General features: G+C 39.0%; 1 protein-coding gene across 1 annotated transcript in view; it reads left to right on the forward strand.

The window, feature by feature from the left end:
• Positions 1–20,054, forward strand: part of CORIN (corin, serine peptidase) — a 114,835-nt gene that overhangs the window by 15,885 nt on the left and 78,896 nt on the right. Inside the window, exons 3-4 of the mRNA XM_035005587.1 lie at positions 9,132–9,245; positions 18,966–19,073. Coding sequence (XP_034861478.1) covers positions 9,132–9,245; positions 18,966–19,073 — 222 coding nt within the window. The remainder of the gene's footprint in view (positions 1–9,131; positions 9,246–18,965; positions 19,074–20,054) is intronic.

The following is a 20,054-nucleotide window of genomic DNA, read 5'->3' on the forward strand; positions in this document are numbered from 1 at the left end:
AGCCATTCTGACTGGTGTGAGGTGGTATCTCATTGAAGTTTTGATTTGGATTTCCCTGATGCCGAGCCATGTTGAGTACTTTTTCATGTGTCTGTTGGCCATTTGGATGTCTCCTTTGGAAAAATGTCTGTTCATGTCTTCTGCCCATTTCTTGATTGGATCATTTGTTCTTTGGGTGTTGAATTTAAGAAGTTCTTTATAGATTTTGGATACTAGCCCTTTATCTGATATGTCATTTGCAAATATCTTCTCCCATTCTGTCGGTTGTCTTTTGGTTTTATTGACTGTTTCTTTTGCTGGGCAAAAGCTTTTTATCTTGATGAAGTCCCAATAGTTCATTTTGGCCCTTGCTTCCCTTGCCTATGGTGATGTTTCTAGGAAGAAGTTGCTGCGGCTGAGGTCGAAGAGGTTGCTGCCTATGTTCTCCTTTAGGATTTTGTTGGACTCCTGTCTCACATTTAGCTCTTTCAACCATTTTTAGGCTACATTTGTGTGTGGTGTAAGGAAATGGTCCAGTTTCATTCTTCTGCATGTGGCTGTCCAATTTTCCCAGCACCATTTGTTGAAGAGACTGTCTTTTTCCCATTGGACATGCTTTCCTGCTTTGTCGAAGATTAGTTGACGATAGAGTTGAGGGTCCATTTCTGGGCTCTCTGTTCTGTTCCATTGATCTATGTGTCTGTTTTTATGCCAGTACCATACTGTCTTGATGATGACAGCTTTGTAATAGAGCTTGAAGTACGGAATTGTGATGCCACCAGCTTTGCTTTTCTTTTTCAACATTCCTCTGGCTATGCGGGGTCTTTTCTGGTTCCATACAAATTTTAGGATTATTTGTTCCATTTCTTTGAAAAAAGTGGATGGTATTTTGATATAGATTGTGTTAAATGTGTAGATTGCTCTAGGTAGCATTGAAATCTTCACAATATTTGTTCTTCCAATCCATGAGCATGGAACGTTTTTCCATTTCTTTGTGTCTTCCTCAATTTCTTTCATGAGTATTTTATAGTTTTCTGAGTACAGATTCTTTGCCTCTTTGGTTAGATTTATTCCTAGGTATCTTATGGTTTTGGGTGCAATTGTAAATGGGATTGACTCCTTAATTTCTCTTTCTTCTGTCTTGTTGTTGGTGTATAGGAATGCCACTGATCTCTGTGCATTGATTTTATATCCTGCCACTTAAGTTCTAGCAGTTTTGGAGTGGAGTCTTTTGGGTTTTCCACATAAAGTATCATATCATCTGCAAACAGTGAGAGTTTGGCTTCTTCTTTGCCGATTCAGATGCGTTTTATTTCTTGTTGTTGTGTGATTGCTGTGGCTAGGACTTCCAATACTATGTTGAATAGCAGTGGTGATAGTGGACATCCCTGCCATGTTCCTGACCTTAGGGGGAAAGCTCTCAGTTTTTCCCCATTGAGAATGATATTCGCTGTGGGTTTTTCATAGATGGCTTTTATGATATTGAGGTCTGTACCCTCTATCCCTATACTCTAAAGAGTTTTGATCAAGAAAGAATGCTGTACTTTGTCAAATGCTTTTTCTGCATCTATTGAGAGGATCATATGGTTCTTGTTCTTTCTTTTATTAATGTATTGTATCACATTGATTGATTTGCAGGTGCAGCCCAGGGATAAATCCCACTTCGTCGTGGTGAATAATCTTTGTAATGTACTGTTGGATCCTATTGGCTAGTATTTTGGTGAGAATTTTTGCATCCATGTTCATCAAGGATATTGGTCTGTATTTCTCCTTTTTGATGGGGTCTTTGTCTGATTTTGGGATCAAGGTAATGGTGGCCTCATAAAATGAGTTTGGAAGTTTTCCTTCCATTTCTACTTTTTGGAACAGTTTCAGAAGAATAGGTATTAATTCTTCATTAAATGTTTGGTAGAATTCCCCTGGGAAGTCATCTGGCCCTGGGCTTTTGTTTGTTTTAAGATTTTTGATTACTGCTTCAATTTCCTTAGTGGTTATAGGTCTGCTCAGGTTTTCTGTTTCTTCCTGGTTCAGTTCTGGTAGTTGATACATCTCTAGGAATGCATCCATTGCTTCCAGGTTATCTAATTTGCTGGCATATAGTTGCTCATAATATTTTCTTATAATTGTTTGTATTTCTTTGGTGTTGGTTGTGATCTCTCCTCTTTCATTCATGATTTTATTTATTTGAGTCATTTCTCTTTTCTTTTTGATAAGTCTGGCCAGGGGTTTATCAATCTTGTTAATTTTTTTCCAAGAACCAGCTCCTAGTTTCATTGATCTGTTCTACTGTTCTTTTGGTTTCTATTTCATTGATTTCTGCTCTGATCTTTATTATTTCTCTTCTCCTGCTGGGTTTAAGCTTTATTTGCTGCTCTTTCTCCAGCTCCTTTAGGTGTAGGGTTAGGTTATGTATTTGAGATCTTCCTTATTTCTTGAGAAAGGCTTGTATTGCTATATACTTTCCTCTTAGGACTGCCTTTGCTGCATCCCAAAGATTTTGAACCATTGTGTTTTCATTTTCATTTGTTTCCATGAATTTTTTTAAATTCTTTAATTTCCTGGTTGACCCATTCATTCTTTAGAAGGATGCTCTTTAGCCTCCATGTATTTGAGTTCTTTCCGACTTTCCTCTTTTGGTTGAGTTCTAGTTTCAAAGCATTGTGGTCTGAAAATATGCAGGGAATGATCCCAATCTTTTGGTACTGGTTGAGACATGATTTGTGGCCTAGGATATGATCTATTCTGGAGAATGTTCTATGGGCACTAGAGAAGAATGTGTATTCTGTTGCTTTGGGATGGAATGTTCTGATTCTATCTGTGAAGTCCGTTTGGTCCAGTGTATCACTTGAAGTCTTTATTTCCTTGTTGATCTTTTGCTTAGATGATCTGTCCATTTCAGTGAGGGGGGTGTTAAAGTCCCCCACTATTATTGTATTGTTGTTGATGTTTTTTTGCTTTTGTTATTAAGTGGCTGCTCCCATGTTAGGAGCATAGATATTTACAATTGTTAGATCTTCTTGTTGGATAGACCCTTTAAGTAGGATATAGTGTCCTTCCTCATCTCTTATTACAGTCTTTGGTTTAAAATCTAATTTGTCTGATATAAGGATTGCCACCCCAGCTTTCTTTTGGTGTCCCCTAGCATGGTAAATGGTTTTCCACTCCCTCACTTTCAATCTGGGGGTGTCTTTGGGTCTAAAAGGAGTCTCTTGCAGACAGCATATCGATGGGTCTTGTTTTTTTATCCAGTCTGATAGCCTGTGTCTTTTGATTAGGGCATTTAGCCCATTTACATTCAAGGTAACTATTGAAAGATATGAATTTAGTGCCATTGTATTTCCTGTAAGGTGACCGTTACTGTATATTGTCTGTGTTCCTTTCTGGTCTACGTTACTTTTAGTCTCTCTCTTTGCTTAGAGGACCCCTTTCAATATTTCTTGTAGGGCTGGTTTCGTGTTTGCAAATTCCTTTAGTTTTTGTTTGTCCTGGAACCTTTTTATCTCTCTTTCTATTTTCAGTGACAGCCTAGCTGGATATATTCTTGGCTGCATATTTTTCTCATTTAGTCCTCTGAATATATCATGCCAGTCCTTTCTGGCCTGCAAGGTCTCTGTGGATAGGTCTGTTGCCAATCTAATGTTTCTACCATTGTAGGTTACAGATTTCTTGTCCTGAGCTGCTTTCAGGATTTTCTCTTTGTCTCTGAGACTCGTAAGTTTTACTATTAGATGTTGGGGTGTTGACCTATTTTTATTGATTTTGAGGGGGGTTCTCTGTGCCTCCTGGATTTCTATGCCTGTTTCCTTCGCCAAATTGGGGAAGTTCTCTGCTATAATTTGCTCCAATATACCTTCTGCCCCTCTCTCTCTTTCTTCTTCTGGGATCCCAATTATTCTAATATTGTTTCGTCTTCTGGTATCGCTTATCTCTTGAATTCTGCCCTCGTGATCCAGTAGTTGTTTATCTCTTTTTTTCTCAGCTTCTTGATTTTCCATCATTTGGTCTTCTATACCACTAATTCTCTCTTCTGCCTCATTTATCCTAGCAGTTAGAGCTTCCATTTTTGATTGCACCTCATTAATAGCCTTTTTGATTTCATCTTGGTTAGATTTTAGTTTTTTTATTTCTCCAGAAAGGGTTTCTCTAATATCTTCCATGCTTTTTTCAAGCCCAGCCTGTATCTTTAAAATCGTTATTCTGAACTCTAGTTCTGACATCTTACTAATGTCCATATTGATCAGGTCCCTGGCAGTCGGTACTGCCTCTTGTTCTTTTTTTTTGAGGTGATTTTTCCCGTCTTGTCATTTTGTCCAGAGGAGAATAGATGAATGAGAGAACAAAATGCTAACAGGGTCACAACGACCCCAGAAAAATATACACTAAACGAATCAGAAGAGACCTGAAACCAGGGGAAAAGAAAGGGAAAGAAAGAAAAAAGAAAAAAAAAAAGAAAAAGATAAAAACAAACCAACAGACAAAAAAACAACAGAATATGATCAAATATGATCAGGCTGGTGCATAGATCAGTGCCACACACTAGATTTTTGGTGTGTTAGAAGATGTTTTGGTGTGTTAGAAGAAATTTCAAAGAAAGAAAATTTTAAAGAAAGAAAAACTTATATATGTACAAAAATAAGGGTTAATACGATGAAGGGATGGAATATGACTGTAAAGACTAAAATTATGAAAGATTTTATAAAAGGAATTGATAAGAAGTTGGTTGAAAAAAGAAAGAAGAGGATTTAAAATAAAAAAGGGAGAGAATGTGATCAGGCAGGAGACTAAAACAAAGCCATACACTAGAGATTTAGGGTATATTTTGGTCTGTTAGATGAAACTGTATCCCAAAATTTTAAAGAGAGAACAACTTATATATATATATACACCAAAAATGAGTTTAACTACTATGAAGAGATAGAATATGACTCTAAAAATGAAAAATAAAAAAGATTTTTAAAATAGGGATTGATAAGATGTTGGTTGAAAAAGGGAAAAAGAAAAATTAAAAAAAAAGAAAAAGAAAAAAAAGAAAATTTAAAAAATTAACTTTCAATCAGGGGGGAAAAAAGCCATGAATTCTATGTGCTGTATTCCCCTAGCGCTGGAGTTCTGCCATTCTCATTGATCGGTAAACTTGTTCTTGACGGGCTGTTCTTGCTGATCTTCTGGAGGAGGGGGCCTGTTGCCGCCCTTGCCTGGTCCAGGCTAAGTAATCTGCTCGGGTTTGCTCTTGGGAGCTTTTGTTCCCTGCAAGCTTTCCGTACAGATTTGGAGGATGAGAGTGAAAACTGCGGCCTTCCAATCTCTACCCCAGAGGAGCCGAGAACTCGGGGCCCCGCTCCTCAGTGAACCCCCAGAGAAGAGCAGTCAGTCACTCCCGTCTCCCCGGTCTCCGGCTGCACTCTGTGCTCACCCGGCCTGTGACCGAGCATTTCTATCTCTGGTACCCAACCCCGTGTGGAGTCTCCAAACCCAGCAGATCCCTGCAGTGCGCTCCCGTGCCGCTCCTCCCAGGGAAGGAAGGGGAGTCTTCCCGGACCTGCCACTTGTTGGGTCCCTGCTGGAGGAGCAGTGGCCTGACTGTGCCATGGATCATGGTTTATGGCAGCCCTGAACTGAGAGCCCACTCCTCGGCTCCGTCTCTGCAGCCGGCTTCCCCGCTGTGATACCTGGGAGCTCTGCCGCACTCAGGCACCCCTGGTTTTCCTGTGACCCTGAGGGCCCTGAGACAGACCACACTGTCCCAGTGGGGGTTCCACCCCCTGCTTAGCCACTGGACGGAGGCCCCCTCCCCCACCATCTATCTTCCCGAATATCACCTCGGATTCACTTCTCCCCATGTCCTACCTTCCAGAAAGTGGTCGCTTTTCTGTTCAGAGAGTTGCTGCTATTCTTTTCTTCGATCTCCTGTTGAGTTCGTAGGTGGTTCAGAATGGTTTGATCCCTATCTAGCTGAATTCCTGAGACCAGTCGAAATTTAGGCCTCCTACTCCTCCGCCATCTTGCTCCCCCCCCACCATCAATTTAAAGTCCAAGATGTACCTCTTAGAATTATAGATGATGTTAGTGGAAACAGTACCAAGATTATATAGCATGACTTCTCCTCAAGGAATCTCCCTTTGTCACCTTAAGGGCTAAGTCAAAAGGCTGTTTGAATGAAGTTGATTGTTATAAGAACGTGAAATTTTTTATCACAAAATCGCCACAGAAACTTGTTATGAGCTCTCCCAGGGTATTCTCCAGAAAACCCAGAGGTGAGATGGAATTTCATCTCATCTGGTCCAAATCACCTCAAAAATAAAGACAAACTTGAACTTTTACCTGAACCTGATGCCTTTGAACTGACCACAAATCAGGTGACTACATAACTGCCCTGGACAAGGAACAGGGCAAGGGTGTGGTATGGAGGACTGGGGCTGAAGCTCAGACCTCATGATTCTGTGTCTATGTGGCTACATATATGACTTTGGGCAATTGTTGTCTTTACCACATGGAAAATCATCATCATTTCCCCTAAGGAAGTTGTGATAGAATGCCTGACTGTCTGCTTTATGGGGGGCTCTTTGAAAAGCCCAAATAAGATGTGTTTGAAGTACTTGGCTAGTTGAACAGTTTCACACAAAGAAAGTGGAAATTCTGAATACAAGTTAAGGAGACATCAAACAAAAAGTATACAAAAATCATTCTAAGTTTACAAAAATAATACTAATTAATGAAACTATGAACTTCTAAAGAAAGAATAAGCATAAAGAAACAATTTACAATGTCCTAAAACCAAGGGGAGCCACACCTCCCACTGAGAAACCACACAAAAGAAGTCAGTTTCTGTGGAATCAGCCAAGACAGGGATATCAATAATCAAAACAATGCAAACAATGCTATGTTTTAAATTTGATCCAGATTTGATATAATCATACGCAAGAAATGGCTTTACTGCAGTAAAATATATGGGGTCTTACAGATGAAACCTAGATGTTAGGAGCTATGTAATGTTGAACTTTCAGCTACATTTGTCAAGGACTCACCAGAGCCATAAGGTGGGGAATGCAATAATTCTTGTGAAGCACTGCAGCTGCTGAAATGCAGACAGATGGAATTTCTGCACTCTCTAATATAACACAGAAACAATCTCAACAATAGGATAAACACTTATGCCTTGCAAATTTTCTCTCAACCCTAGAGAGAGGATATTGTATAGACTGGCCAGTAAAATCTTAGTGTTTTGGATTCTCATTTTATATCTGGTTTCCTGTGTCCCTTGTAGAAGTCTGTATTTGTAGGTATAGGAATGAAGTTCTGTGCTGAATCTTCTAAGGCTCTTTGAAATATAAATGTGTTTCATATTTTGGCAGTTGAAGTCCACAGATGTCCTTTGTATTGATACTGAAATGGTGGCATGTAATGGAAAACCAGACCTTTGTTGTTGATCTTATGATGATTAGGCATGAAGTGCCATCATAAGACACTTAACTAAATCAACTAGTACTTACTGTTCAGCAAATCAGAATTCTAATTTCCTTGATAGCATTGGAAAATAATTCATTAATTGCATTTTTTTTCTTTGCTTTTTGGCGATATATGGTGCTTCACTGAGATTAAGTTGACTTTTCACCATCATCTATTAACTAAGAATCTCCTGAGTGCCCGTCACTCTCCTGGGGCCCAGGAACATGGGAAATGTGAGAGACATGGGCTTCCCTGCCTGGAGCATTCAGCCTGTACTTTTCAGTATTTCTAATTCTGAGTTAAAATATTCTGTATTTCTTGGTTCCCTTTAGTTGACAGGGCTCATCTCATCAAGGAATACATCGCTCAGGGAGCAGTGACAGTGAGCAGGCAGCTGACCACATATGTGATCACACTAGCTTGTGTGGAGGGACGGAGACAAGAGACACAGAAATCTTCAAGGGCTGTATTTATTTACTGTTATTCTGAATTGAGAACTCATGAAAAAACTAGGTTTTTTTTCAGATTAAAAAAGTAAAACATCATGAAAGCCAGTAGCATGCCCCCACCCTGCACTTTCCCACTGCCTTGCTGAAGCCAGCAGGCGCTCACAGTTCACATATGGGATGCTCCTTAATCACCGGGCTCTGGTCATGAGGGGAGCATTCCTGGGTACCACAGGACTGTACCTACTGGAGAGAGAGTTCTTGGCAGGCTAGATATATGCACCCCTGTGTTTATTGCAGCATTATTTACAATAACCAAAATATGGAAGCAACCGAAGTATCTATCCACAGATGAAATGGATACAAAAGATATGCTGTATATATACAATTGAATATTACTCAGCCGTAAAAAAGAATGAAGTCTTACTATTTGCAACAAGATGGATGGATCTAGAGAGTATAATGCTAAGTGAAATAAGTCAGAGAAAGACAAATACCGTATGACTTTATTCATATGTGGAAACTAAGAAACAAAACAAATGAACAAAGAAAAAAAAGAGAAACAAAAAAACACTCAAATATGAGAAATAAATTGGTGGTTACTAAAAGGGAGGTGGGTGGGGGGATGGGTGAAATAGATGAAGGAGATTAAGAGTACATTTATCGTGATAAACACTGAGTAATGTATAGAATTGTTGGATCACTATATTGTACCTGAAAGTAATATATGTTATATACTTGTAATATATTTCACTACAGGGCAGGGTGTCTCTAGGCTTGGCTCAAGCACACAATTGACTCTTTTTACCATAACTTTTTCTGTGCAACATTGAGTAGCGTTTTAGAAGGAAAGGATTGTGGGGTTGTTTTTTTTGTTGTTGTTGTTTTTTAATGTTTGTTCAACTAATAGCACTTCGTTTTTAAATACTTTGCAGTCATTAAAAAAAAATACTTTTTGTATTTCCCCCCCACATAAGTTGTGCAACTGATAAGGCTCCCCTCTTCTGCTCTGAGCATGGAAACCTCTCACGCAGCAAGCCCACTGGGGAGTTTTCTTTCGCTTTTCTCAGGCCAGCGCTCTTTGTGTCCTTCCCAGGTAATTTCACAATTAATGTCCTCCAGGGCCCAAGACAACCCGGTGAGGGGATTTGGAAACAAATCTTGAATAGCAAGGAGGGTGTTCTTGCTGTTCTTTGTTTCTCCTGACTTTTGAAAGAAAAAGGCTTATTCTGACATGGTCTCCCTGCCCTTCTCTTCCAGCGCTCTGCGGAGGGGGCGAGAGCTTTCTGTGCGCCAGCGGGCTCTGCGTGCCCGGGAAGCTGCAGTGCAATGGGCACAACGACTGTGACGACTGGAGCGACGAAGCGCATTGCAGTAGGCGCGGGGGGCGCGGGGGCGCGGGGGCGCGGGGGCGGTGTCCGGGGCCCCGGCCTGGAAACCGAAACCATTCCGCTGTCAGACCCTGACAACCGCCGGGCGTTGGCGTAGACTACTGTTAGTTTGCCTTCCTGACGGGAGCAAACGCGGGGCAGCCAGTGTGTTTGCGCATCTTTCAAAGGCGCGATTCCGTTAGGAACTCAAGAGCCGGAGGTCGCAGTGGAAACGGGTTTTGCATCAAGTGGCTTAAAATTGGAGGGAGGTTTTTTGTTTATTTTGTTTGGGTGAGGCTTTTGTTTTTGTTTTGAAAGCTTAATGAGTCGAAAGGTCAGCTTTTTTAAACAGGACATGTTCTTTTTTTTTTTTTTTAAAGGACATTTTCAATAGGCAAATGTTTCACCCGCCTGATCCTTAACATTCCTGAAACAGCAGATGCAAAGCCTCTTGTTTGTTTATGCTTTCTCTAAACCTGGCGATAGTCCATGGTGCTAACTACTTTAAATCCATGGATTGAGAGATTCAGCCATAAACATCGTCAATTGATTTACTATGGATTTGAATAGATGTTTTGATTGAATTGGTCGGTGGTTTGTCTAATGCTGTCTTAATCTGCTTGGGCTGCCATATAAAATACCACAGACCGCACAAGGAGAAACAGGAGAAATTTATTCTCCTATGGTTCTGGAGGCCGGAGAGTCTAAGGTCAAGGTCAACGAGGTTCAGTTTCTGGTGGGAGTTCTTTTCTTGGCTTCTAGGCAGCTTCCATCTTCCTCTGTGCTCACTTGACCTTGTGGGAGGTGGAGGGGGGGGAGAGGGTCTCCTCCTCTCCTTATAAGGGTACTATTAGATTAGGGCCCCACCTTTATGGCCTCATTTAACCTTTAGCACCTCCTTACAGGTCCTGTCTCCACATACAGTTATTTGGGGGTTAAGACGTTAACGTACGCATTTTGGGAGGACATAAACATTTTGTCCATAACATATATATATATATATAATATATATAAATATAATATATATAAAATATATTAAGCTTTCAAGTTGTTTTACACTTACGCAACAGATGAGAAGGAAAAATCAGCGTCAATAATGCATTGTAGGATTTGCCTCCAAAGCAGAGCCACATGCAATTGTGTTCTAATTGCTTTTTAATGGTTATATGATGAGCAAAAATTACCATGGGAAAAGCTGTGTTTTACTCCCTGTAGGAGTTGCCAAGACTGTATGAGAGCTCATAATTGTTGACCTTAATTGAAAGGTTCTTATGGTCTGTTTGCCAGGTGAAACACGTCTTCTTCCATGTGAGGGGCTAGAATGCTTATCTATCATAAGTTTTGAAAGGCATTATATTATGGTAATATTTTAGGTCAGTGTTTCCCAAACTGATGTTCCATAGTGCCTGAGCCATGAAAATTGCTTGAGAAAAAAGTAAGTTTGAGAAATGCTATCAAATCTACTTTTTAGAGAGTTGCAATACATATTCACATATTAAAAGTTCTGAGAAATGCTGCAGTTTTATAAAAGACATACTCATTTTGCTTAACTTGGTATTTACTCAAAATTATTTGTTCATATATACTCCCACCTTTATTTATTTATTGTTCATTAATTCTTTTTTTTTTTTTTCATTTCGTGTAATATGTAGCCTCCTGTGGAATTTCAGATATGCCACCATATCTTGGAAATGTTTTCACTAAGACATTTGTTTTTATAATTTGGAATTCTCTCCTCAGAAAAACCTGTAGCATATGATTTTACATGAAAAACATTTTCATAAGACGTATACTTACATTGGGGAGAATTGCTGTGGACTTAGGAGGGAATATTTTTTTTTTTTTTATTTATTTGCGAGACAGAGAATGAGAGACAGAGAGCATGAGAGGGAGGAGGGTCAGAGGGAGAAGCAGACTCCCCGCCGAGCAGGGAGCCCAATGCGGGACTCGATCCCGGGACTCCAGGATCATGACCTGAGCCGAAGGCAGTCGCTTAACCAACTGAGCCACCCAGGCACCCAGGAGGGAATATTTTTATAGAGCACCCGCAGTAGGGAATTTAAAATGGTTCAATAGAATGATATCCAATTTATGGGAAATGTGGTGGGATCTTTTCCTTATCTCCCACTATGGCCCATGAGAGATTATTAAAGTTCTGTATGTGCCTCTGCCCCAGTGGTTGGGCCAACACTGGCTCCTCATTATGTTCCTTCATTGCACCCAGCGCATCGAGCATTGCACTTTAAACAGTAAGAGATTGCTGCCGCTTGGGTTGAATTGAATTGGAAGGAGTAAATTTTCCTAGTCAGTGACTGAACAAACAAGGTATTACTACTATTCTGTAAGGTATATAGCACGTCCTCGGAGCTGAAGAGTTCATTAAGGAAGATAATGGGCTTTCCTCATGAGCATACTTTTAACACCCATGTAGTTTGGTCAGTTGAGGAAATTTGTCTGTGAAAATGCTTAGTTACATCTTGAAAGCTTCCCGTGCAATTCTTTCCAAACTTACAAGGGCATTCGACTCTGAGTTTTAACATTCAGTGCCTGCGGTATTGTAGTCATTTATTGAGGGTGCCACGCTCCCACTGTCACCACCCTGTGGTGAAGGAATAGTGTAAGTCTGAAATAGGGCATGGATGCAAATCAGAGCGTGAATGCAGCCTACATACGCCTGAGGGGAGAAGCAAGTTTTGCTGGGCATTCCTAATGAGAAGCAGAAGGATATGCCAGCTCACAGGGTGCTGGCAGGTATGGGAGGAGGAGGACTGCCTTCAAAGAAAGGAAGAGAAGGAATTATTATTTGTGGGTCTCCTAATCAACTATGCTAGAAGCATCTATTTACATGATTTGATTTAATTTTTAGCTAGGGATGTATTACCCTTTTTATACAGATGCAGAGCTGAGGTTGAGAGTCATGAATGAATTTGCCAGTGGTTCAGAGTGCAAGAGTTGAAGCTGGTCCTCTATTCTTTGTTTGTTTGTTTCTATTGAAGTGTAATTGACACACAATGTTATATTAGTTTTAGGTGTGCAACACAGTGATTCGACAGTTCTGTACGTTACTCAATGCTTACCACAAGTGTAGTCACCATCTGTCCCCATACAGTATTGTCGACTATATTCCCTATGCTGTACTTTTCATCCCCATAACTTATTTGTCACTGGAAGTTGTACCTCTTACTCCCCTTCACCTATTTCCATCCATCCCCTCACCCCTTCCCCTCTGGCAATCACCAGTTTTTTCTTTGTATGTGAGTCTGTTTCTGCTTCTGTTTCTGTTTGTTTGTTTTGTTTTCTAGATTCCACATATAAATGAAATCATTTGGTATTTGTACTTCTCTGTCTGACTTATTTCATTTAGCATAATACCCTCAAGGTCCACCCATGTTGTCGCAAATGGCAAGATCTCCTTCTTGTTCATGTAAGTTCAGACTTGGTGAACAGTTACCTTCTGATCATTTTTATGAGAGGAAAATATTTAATTTGGGTGCTCTATGACACTTTGGCAGATAATTGTTTATTACACCGGTAAGCCAAGTATCAGGAAGCCCCACCTGCAGGGATCCTAAATCAGTTGTTGTAGAGTTGGAGCCCAGCTTCCTTTGCAAAACTGCCCAGGTAGTTCTAACATGCAGCCAGGTTTGAGGCCACTGGACTAGAGGGTGTCGGGTGTGTCTTTTGTTACTCACATTCTATGATCTTTTGATTCTACAACCAGCTCTAGAACGGTGTCTGGTACATAGCTGGTGCTTAGCACATGAATAATCGCTGTCACAAAACAGCTTCAAGGAAAATGGTTATCACAAAGAAAAGAGCTGCCACGAAATCCACACATTCTAAGCCACATAAAATCACTGTCAAATACTTTTGGAAATCATTTGCTCGAATTTGGGGTATAATTGGTTGACTTATATTTTAGTATAATTATACTACGTATTATACTAATTATACTACATACTAATTATGCTGTGTTAACTACTTATTCTAAGTACAATTAATTATACTAATTACCACAAAGTGTAGTGATTACTCCTGTAATCTCTTGAGTCGGGCTGCCTGGGTTCCTATCTCTTCTTTACCATTTCCTGCTTCTGTGAACCCGGGCAAGTCTCCATCTCTCTGGGCCTCCGTGTCCTCATCAGTAAAATAAGACAATAACAGTAGCTGTCTCTAGAACTCTTGTGCAGAATAACGAACGTTTGCCTATGTAGCACATAGACCATTGTCTGTCTGACATGCAATAATGCTGAAAAGAGTGCCAGGATTTATGGTGCTGTTGTGGTTATTGCAATCTTATTCACCGCATCTCCCCTCCCTTCCACACACCGCCTACTTCACCTCCATCCACCCCTCCCCAGTGCCTCTTACCTCCAAGCTGTAAAGGATGACCACTGGAAGTCATGGGGATAGCTGATAAAGGTCAGGGGATATTTTGCAGAGGAAACAAACACTAAAATAGCCACAATAGCTTTATTTATTTATTTATTTAATAGATTTTTATTTATTTATTTTAGGGGGGAAGGAGCAGAGGGAGAGGGAAGGAGGGAGAAGCAGACTCCCCGCTGAATGTGGAGCCAGATGAGGGACTGGATCTCATGACCCTGAGATCATGACCTGAGCTGAAACCAAGAGTCAGATGCATAACCAACTGAGCCACCCAGGCGCCCCAAATATCTGCAACAGTTTTTAAAATCAGCACCACATGAAGCTATTTTAGAAAGGAGGCAACCCAAACAGCACAAAATAAAAACTGATATTCTAGGTGATGTTTCTGAATCACTAAAAATGACCGCATTTACTATATTGTTTTCACTAAGGCAGGGATGCAAGTAAATACCAGAAATATTTCTATCAAAATAATAAAAAGGAGAATATTACATTCTACACTAAAGGAGGAAGCTTCAGATGTCTGGAAAATTCACTTCTGTTTAGTAGCAATCTGTTACAGGTATCAATAAAACTATTGAATATTCTTGAATTCCTGCTATGTGAAGCATGTTCTAGATACCCAGGTAATATAAAGACTGTTAAGACATGGTTTCTTTCTTCATGAATCTTTGAGCCTAATCAGAGAAATAACATATAAACATGGAGATCATTGAATATGGTACTTCAGAGCAAAAATAATGGAGGAGATGTCACAAAGAAAAATATTGGTATAAACAAAAAGATAGGAGTGGTAAGTCCTTTGAGTATAGATGAGGGCAGGATTATGAGGAGTTATATTGGTGTGGAGAAAGCTGATGGAAAGATGGGACTAAAACTAGGCCGTGGACACAGGTGATGTTTAGAAAATCTAACTCAGTGGTTCAGAAGTGAGGGCAGTTTTGCCCCCCAGGGGACATTTTGTAATGTATGGAGACATACTTGATTGTCACAGTGTGGAGTTTGGACGAGGTGTTACTGGCATTTAGTGGGTAGAGACGAGAGATGCTGTTCAACATCCTACAGTGCACACGACAGTCCTCACAATAAAGAATTACCCACTCCAAATTGTCAGTAGTATTGCTGTGGAGAAGTCTTCCTTCAGGGCTAGAAGTCAATAGTCAAAAGCACCCAGGGAGTCAAGAAGCCCGAGTAACTGTAGTGAGCTAGGCAACTGTGGGCAAACCATGTAACCTCTCTGGTCATCTCAAAATGAGGGCGCCTCTGGGTGGAAATTGAGCCTCCATACTTGAATCTTGAGTTGAGGCAACACAATTATGTTTATAGACTCATAGAGACTGAGCTAAATGAATGAAGCTCTTGATAAAAGGTTTTCTGTTCTTTAGTTGTCTCCTTTAATTTAGTGATAATCTTGAGTGGGGAAAATGTTAATAGTGTAAGATGCCAAACTGAAATGAATATCAACATGCAAGAACTTCAGAAGTAACATTTTGCATCAGGTACTCATTAAGAAGAAAAATCTGTATCTAGAAAAACATCTACCTTAGGTCATGTAAAATTATGCTTATACTGAGCAAGAAAGTCATAGCAAAAAGCTTTTGAAAATTTTGATTTGTTGGCCCTAAATTGTGCTGACATCTCTTTTCAATTCAAATAAACATTTATTCCAATAAAAGGAGGCACTGTGATCTTTGCTATTTGCTATTCATTTCTGCCGTGCAGTGCCTCCAGTTAAGGTTTTGTGTGTTTACAAGTAAGCCATAATAATGGAAAGTTGAATCTGCACCTGTGTGAATAAGGAGTTTTTAAAAATGCTTGAGTCATCTCCACTTATGAAATAAATGTTTATTTTGATGAAATAATTTAATAAATGACAGCATTCATTTAAACAATATCTACAACAAGGTGTTTTAATATGAATTAGCAAGGTTTTCAGAATGGGCCTCACAGAAGGGTTGCATGAATCTTTAGAAATTTTTGGCGTGTTCCAAGGTTAATGAGATTCTAAAAGGAGTATTTGATTCCCCAGTCTTACCATCAAAAAAAAAAAAAAAAAGTAAGTGCGCTGCCTAAAAAAAAAAAAAAAATTAACTCATATGGTTTAAAATATGTCACCCCTCCACCCCACCCCCTCCCCTGGGGAACGCAAATAGTTTTGCACTGATGGTCAGATTGAGGCCCTGGTTATTGCTGATGCTAGCATACTGATTCAAAATTTCCCACAAGAGTAGTTTAGATGAAAAAAAAAAACAAAACAGAAATCAAAAAGACCTTTTGAAACTTCCCAAGGAAATGTGTATATTTTGATGCACAAATTCCTCAACCCTGCTCGGTGGGCGGGAGAACCAATGTTGTAAACTTTCTTGACTCAGGGAGCACTGAGTGCAGCAGTTGCCTGGCGGCAGTGGGGTGCAGGGTGGAGAGTTAGCGCCCTCTGCTGAATGGGAGGAAATAGTACTGTCGAGGTGAAAACTGGGACCTCTACTTAGTTCTTTATTTTCCCTTATGATGGTCATCCTTGTGATTAAAATTATTCAGCCTGGGGGAAATAAAAAATTAAAAGTACTTACAAAGTTCTGCATGTGTATAAGTGTGAGCATATGTGTAGCACACGTATGTGTATGTTGTTCACATACACACCCTGTTTAATGTAGGCACTGAACAGATGGTCCCTAAGGCTTGTTACACTTTTAAAGTGATGTGATTCTAAAAGTATTTAAGTAGCTTCTTAGAAGAATGCTTCAGGAAATAGAAATTTATAATTCATATAAGTAACAAGTAAATATTTTGATGTATGTGGCTGACAGTTTAACTGATCAATGCCCAAGAATTTTGATAAAGAATTATTATAGGGTTTGGGACGTTTATAGTGAAGAGGTACCCATCACCAGTCGTGTGAGATGCAGACTTATGCTTGAGGAGAAACAATCAGCTAGAATTTAGGAGACTGGACTATTGATCATTAAACTTAATTTACTTTAAATAAGAGAAAAGATAATACATTAAGAAATCTCATTTCTATTAAATGTAGGCTTCTTTATACATATTAACTTAAAACTTTTTTAAAGCTTTATTGAGTACAATATCCATACCATATGTTACCCCATTGATTTTTAGTAAATTTATAGATTTGTATGACCATTATTGCAATCTATTTCTAGAACTTCTTCATCGCCCCTCAAATTTCCCTCCCACCTGTTTGTAGGCAGTCCCCACTCCCAACCCTCCAGCCATAGATAACCACTGCTCTGATTTCTGTCTCTGTAAGTATTCTTTTTCCAGGAATTTCATAAATGGATCATACAATGTGTAGTCTTTGTATCTGGCTTCTTTTATTTAGCATAATGGTTTTGAGGTTCATCTATGCTGTCACACATATCAAAAGTGTCATATTTTTAATGGCTGGATAGTATTTCATCATTTCAGTATTTTCTATTTTGATTATTCATTCACCAGCTGGTGAACATTTGGACTGTTTGTAGTCTTTGGCTATTATAAATAATGCTACTATGAACATTTATGTACAAGTCTTTGTGTGGATGTATATTTCCTTTCTCTTGGGTAGCTTTCTAAGGATGGAATTCATAAATTGTATGATAAGGTTATAGTTAACTTTATGAAAAGCCACTGTACTGCTTTCTAAGGTGGCATTATTATTTTACATCCTCACCAACTATATATGAGAGCTTCAGTTTCTCAGAATCCTTGCCAATACTTGGTATTTTTGTTTTTTAAAAATTACTATTATAGCCATCTTAGGGGATATGTAATAGTACCTAATTGTGGTTTTAATTTGCATTTCCTTAATGACTGATTATATTGAGCACCTTTTTAGCTATTTGTATGTCTTCTGTGAATATTTTCTATTCAACTCTTTTGTGTACTTGTAATTGAGTTGTCTTATTATTGAGTGTAGGAGTTCTATGTATACTCTGGATGTAAGTCCTTTATCAGATACATGATTTGCAATACTTATTTCAGTATGAGGTTTGTCTTTTCATTTTCTTAATAGTATCTTTTGAGGCACAAATATATATATTTTTTAAGATTTTATTTATTTATTTGTCAGAGAGAGAGCACAAGCAGGGGGAGTGGCAGGCAGAGGGAGAATTAGGCTCCCTGCTGAGCAAGGAGCCAGATGAGGGACTCGATCCCAAGACCCTGAAATCATGACCTGAGCCGAAGGCAAATGCTCAACCTACTGAGCCACCCAGGCATCCCACAAATATATTTCTTTAATAAAGTCCATTTGTTACTATTTTTTAATTGCTTGTGCTTTTGTTGTTGTAGCTAAGAATTTGTTACATCCAAGAATTCTTCCAAGGTCAAAAAGATTTTTTTCCTATTTTTTTTCTTGAGGCTTTATAATTTTAGCTCTTACACTGAAGTCTGTGATCCACTTTGAGATAATCTTTTGTAAGTTTTGAGGTAAAAGCCAGACTTTACAATTGTCCCAACACCATTTGTTGAAGAGTATTATTTTTCCATTGAATTGTGTTGGCATCTTACACATATTCATTTACATTACACACATTTATTAATCTCTTCCCCAAAACCCTATTAAGTAATTGACCTTATCCTAATTTCATAAATCAATTTGAAGATTCATAGATTTTAACTAATACACCTAAGTTCCCACAGCTGGTAGATGGCAGAACCAGGAGACCCAAGTATTTGGTTTACCCAAGTACAAGAAATATCTTACTAAAATTTCATCACATGTTGCTTACTTCAATATAAAACCTTAAGCTCCTTGAGGTCAGATATCACTTAGTCTTATCTTGCCACTGTAATCTAGTCCAGTATTGCTTGAGGGTCCTGTTATGAAACACTCAAGTGACTTAAGTGATTTTGTGTGAAAATAACCTTATCATCTCAATAATTTTTTCTCTCAGTTATGTTTGTGCTTATCATTGATAAAACCAGACTTTTATTTTAAAATAACTGCTCACCTTCTATTAAAAGTCATTCATTCTGTATGAACTTGAACTTCATTAGGAACTATGGTGAGTTGAGAGTGTCTGTGCTCATAGTTGACTATAAAGGAGCTTTCGGGTAACATAAAATGGATCTCAGATAAAGACTTTCAGACAGTGATAGAAGTATTGGCTTGGAAGCCAGAGGGTCCTAGTCCTGGCTCTGCAGTCACTTGTTATGTGACCTTGAGCAAGACCTTGGATCTCTCTGTACCACAGTCTCCTCACTGGTACAACAGTAGATGTGGACCTGGTTACCATTATGATTTGCCTCCCAGGATATGCTTTTGTTAAATGAAGTACTGTTTTAACACCCTGTTCTGCTCTGATGACACATCAGTGGCTTCTCTTATGTACAGATTGCAGTGAGAATATGTTCCACTGTCACACGGGCAAGTGCCTTAATTACAGCCTTGTGTGTGATGGATACGATGACTGCGGGGACCTGAGTGATGAGCAGAACTGTGGTAAGTAGCATTGTCTCCCTAAGGTTTTCATTGAAAGTTACAGAAACGTGTAACCCAGAACCCATAGCCCATTGTTTGTTAATGGGATTAGAAGATTAAATGACAAGATGGTTGGTTTCTTAATTTTTAGAAAGAGGAGGTTTCTTCAATTACTAATCTCAGTCATGTCTTATGTGTAAATGTCATATTTCTTATATAAAGTCATAATAAGGAAGTGCTTAAGAAGGAGAGTGGAAAGATGGGTAACAGTTGTTAATATGTTAGTAATTTTTTCTCCTTGAGAGTGTTCTACTTCTTCTTTGGTTAGAACCAGTGGCTCATGTTTAGATTTTGAGCTCTTGAGCAAAACTTTGCAGACACATATATTGTTGTGTGTCTGATGCCCTTATTATATGCAACCAAAGACCCCTCCTTTAGTTGATTGCCAAGCACGGCAGGGACAACTTCAGTAGAACTGACACCTAGGGTTAGGACAAGCACATTTATTTTATGTACACAATCTGATCTTATCTTTTAAAAAATGAACTTATTTACTAGTTACACGTTTGTACCTATAAACATCCTAATTCCCCACCCCAGACCCTGGTGACTACTATTCTACTCCCTGTTTTTACAAATTTGGCTTTTTAAGATTCCACATATAAATGCTATCACACAGTATTTGTCTTTCTCTTTGACTTATCTCACTTAGCATAAACACACACACTGTTCTATGTCCATTATATCTTTTTTTTTTAAAGATTTTATTTTATTTATTTGACAGAGAGAGACACAGTGAGAGAGGGAACTCAAGCAGGGGGCAGGGAGAGAGGGAGAAGAAGGCTTCCCGCGCACATTATATCTTAATAAATAAAAGAATGAACCTACTATTTAAAGAGCTGTGTTCAGTTGTGAATGGCATCTCATGAATTAAAAAGCAGCAAAATTCCTTTTGCTTATTTACCTTTTTGACTTTGTGGTTACCTTTAGAATTTTTAGGTA

This window comes from Mirounga leonina, unplaced genomic scaffold (genome assembly GCF_011800145.1).
Source record: "Mirounga leonina isolate KUSES-001 unplaced genomic scaffold, KU_Mleo_1.0 Mir_129, whole genome shotgun sequence".
Lineage (NCBI taxonomy): Eukaryota > Metazoa > Chordata > Mammalia > Carnivora > Phocidae > Mirounga > Mirounga leonina.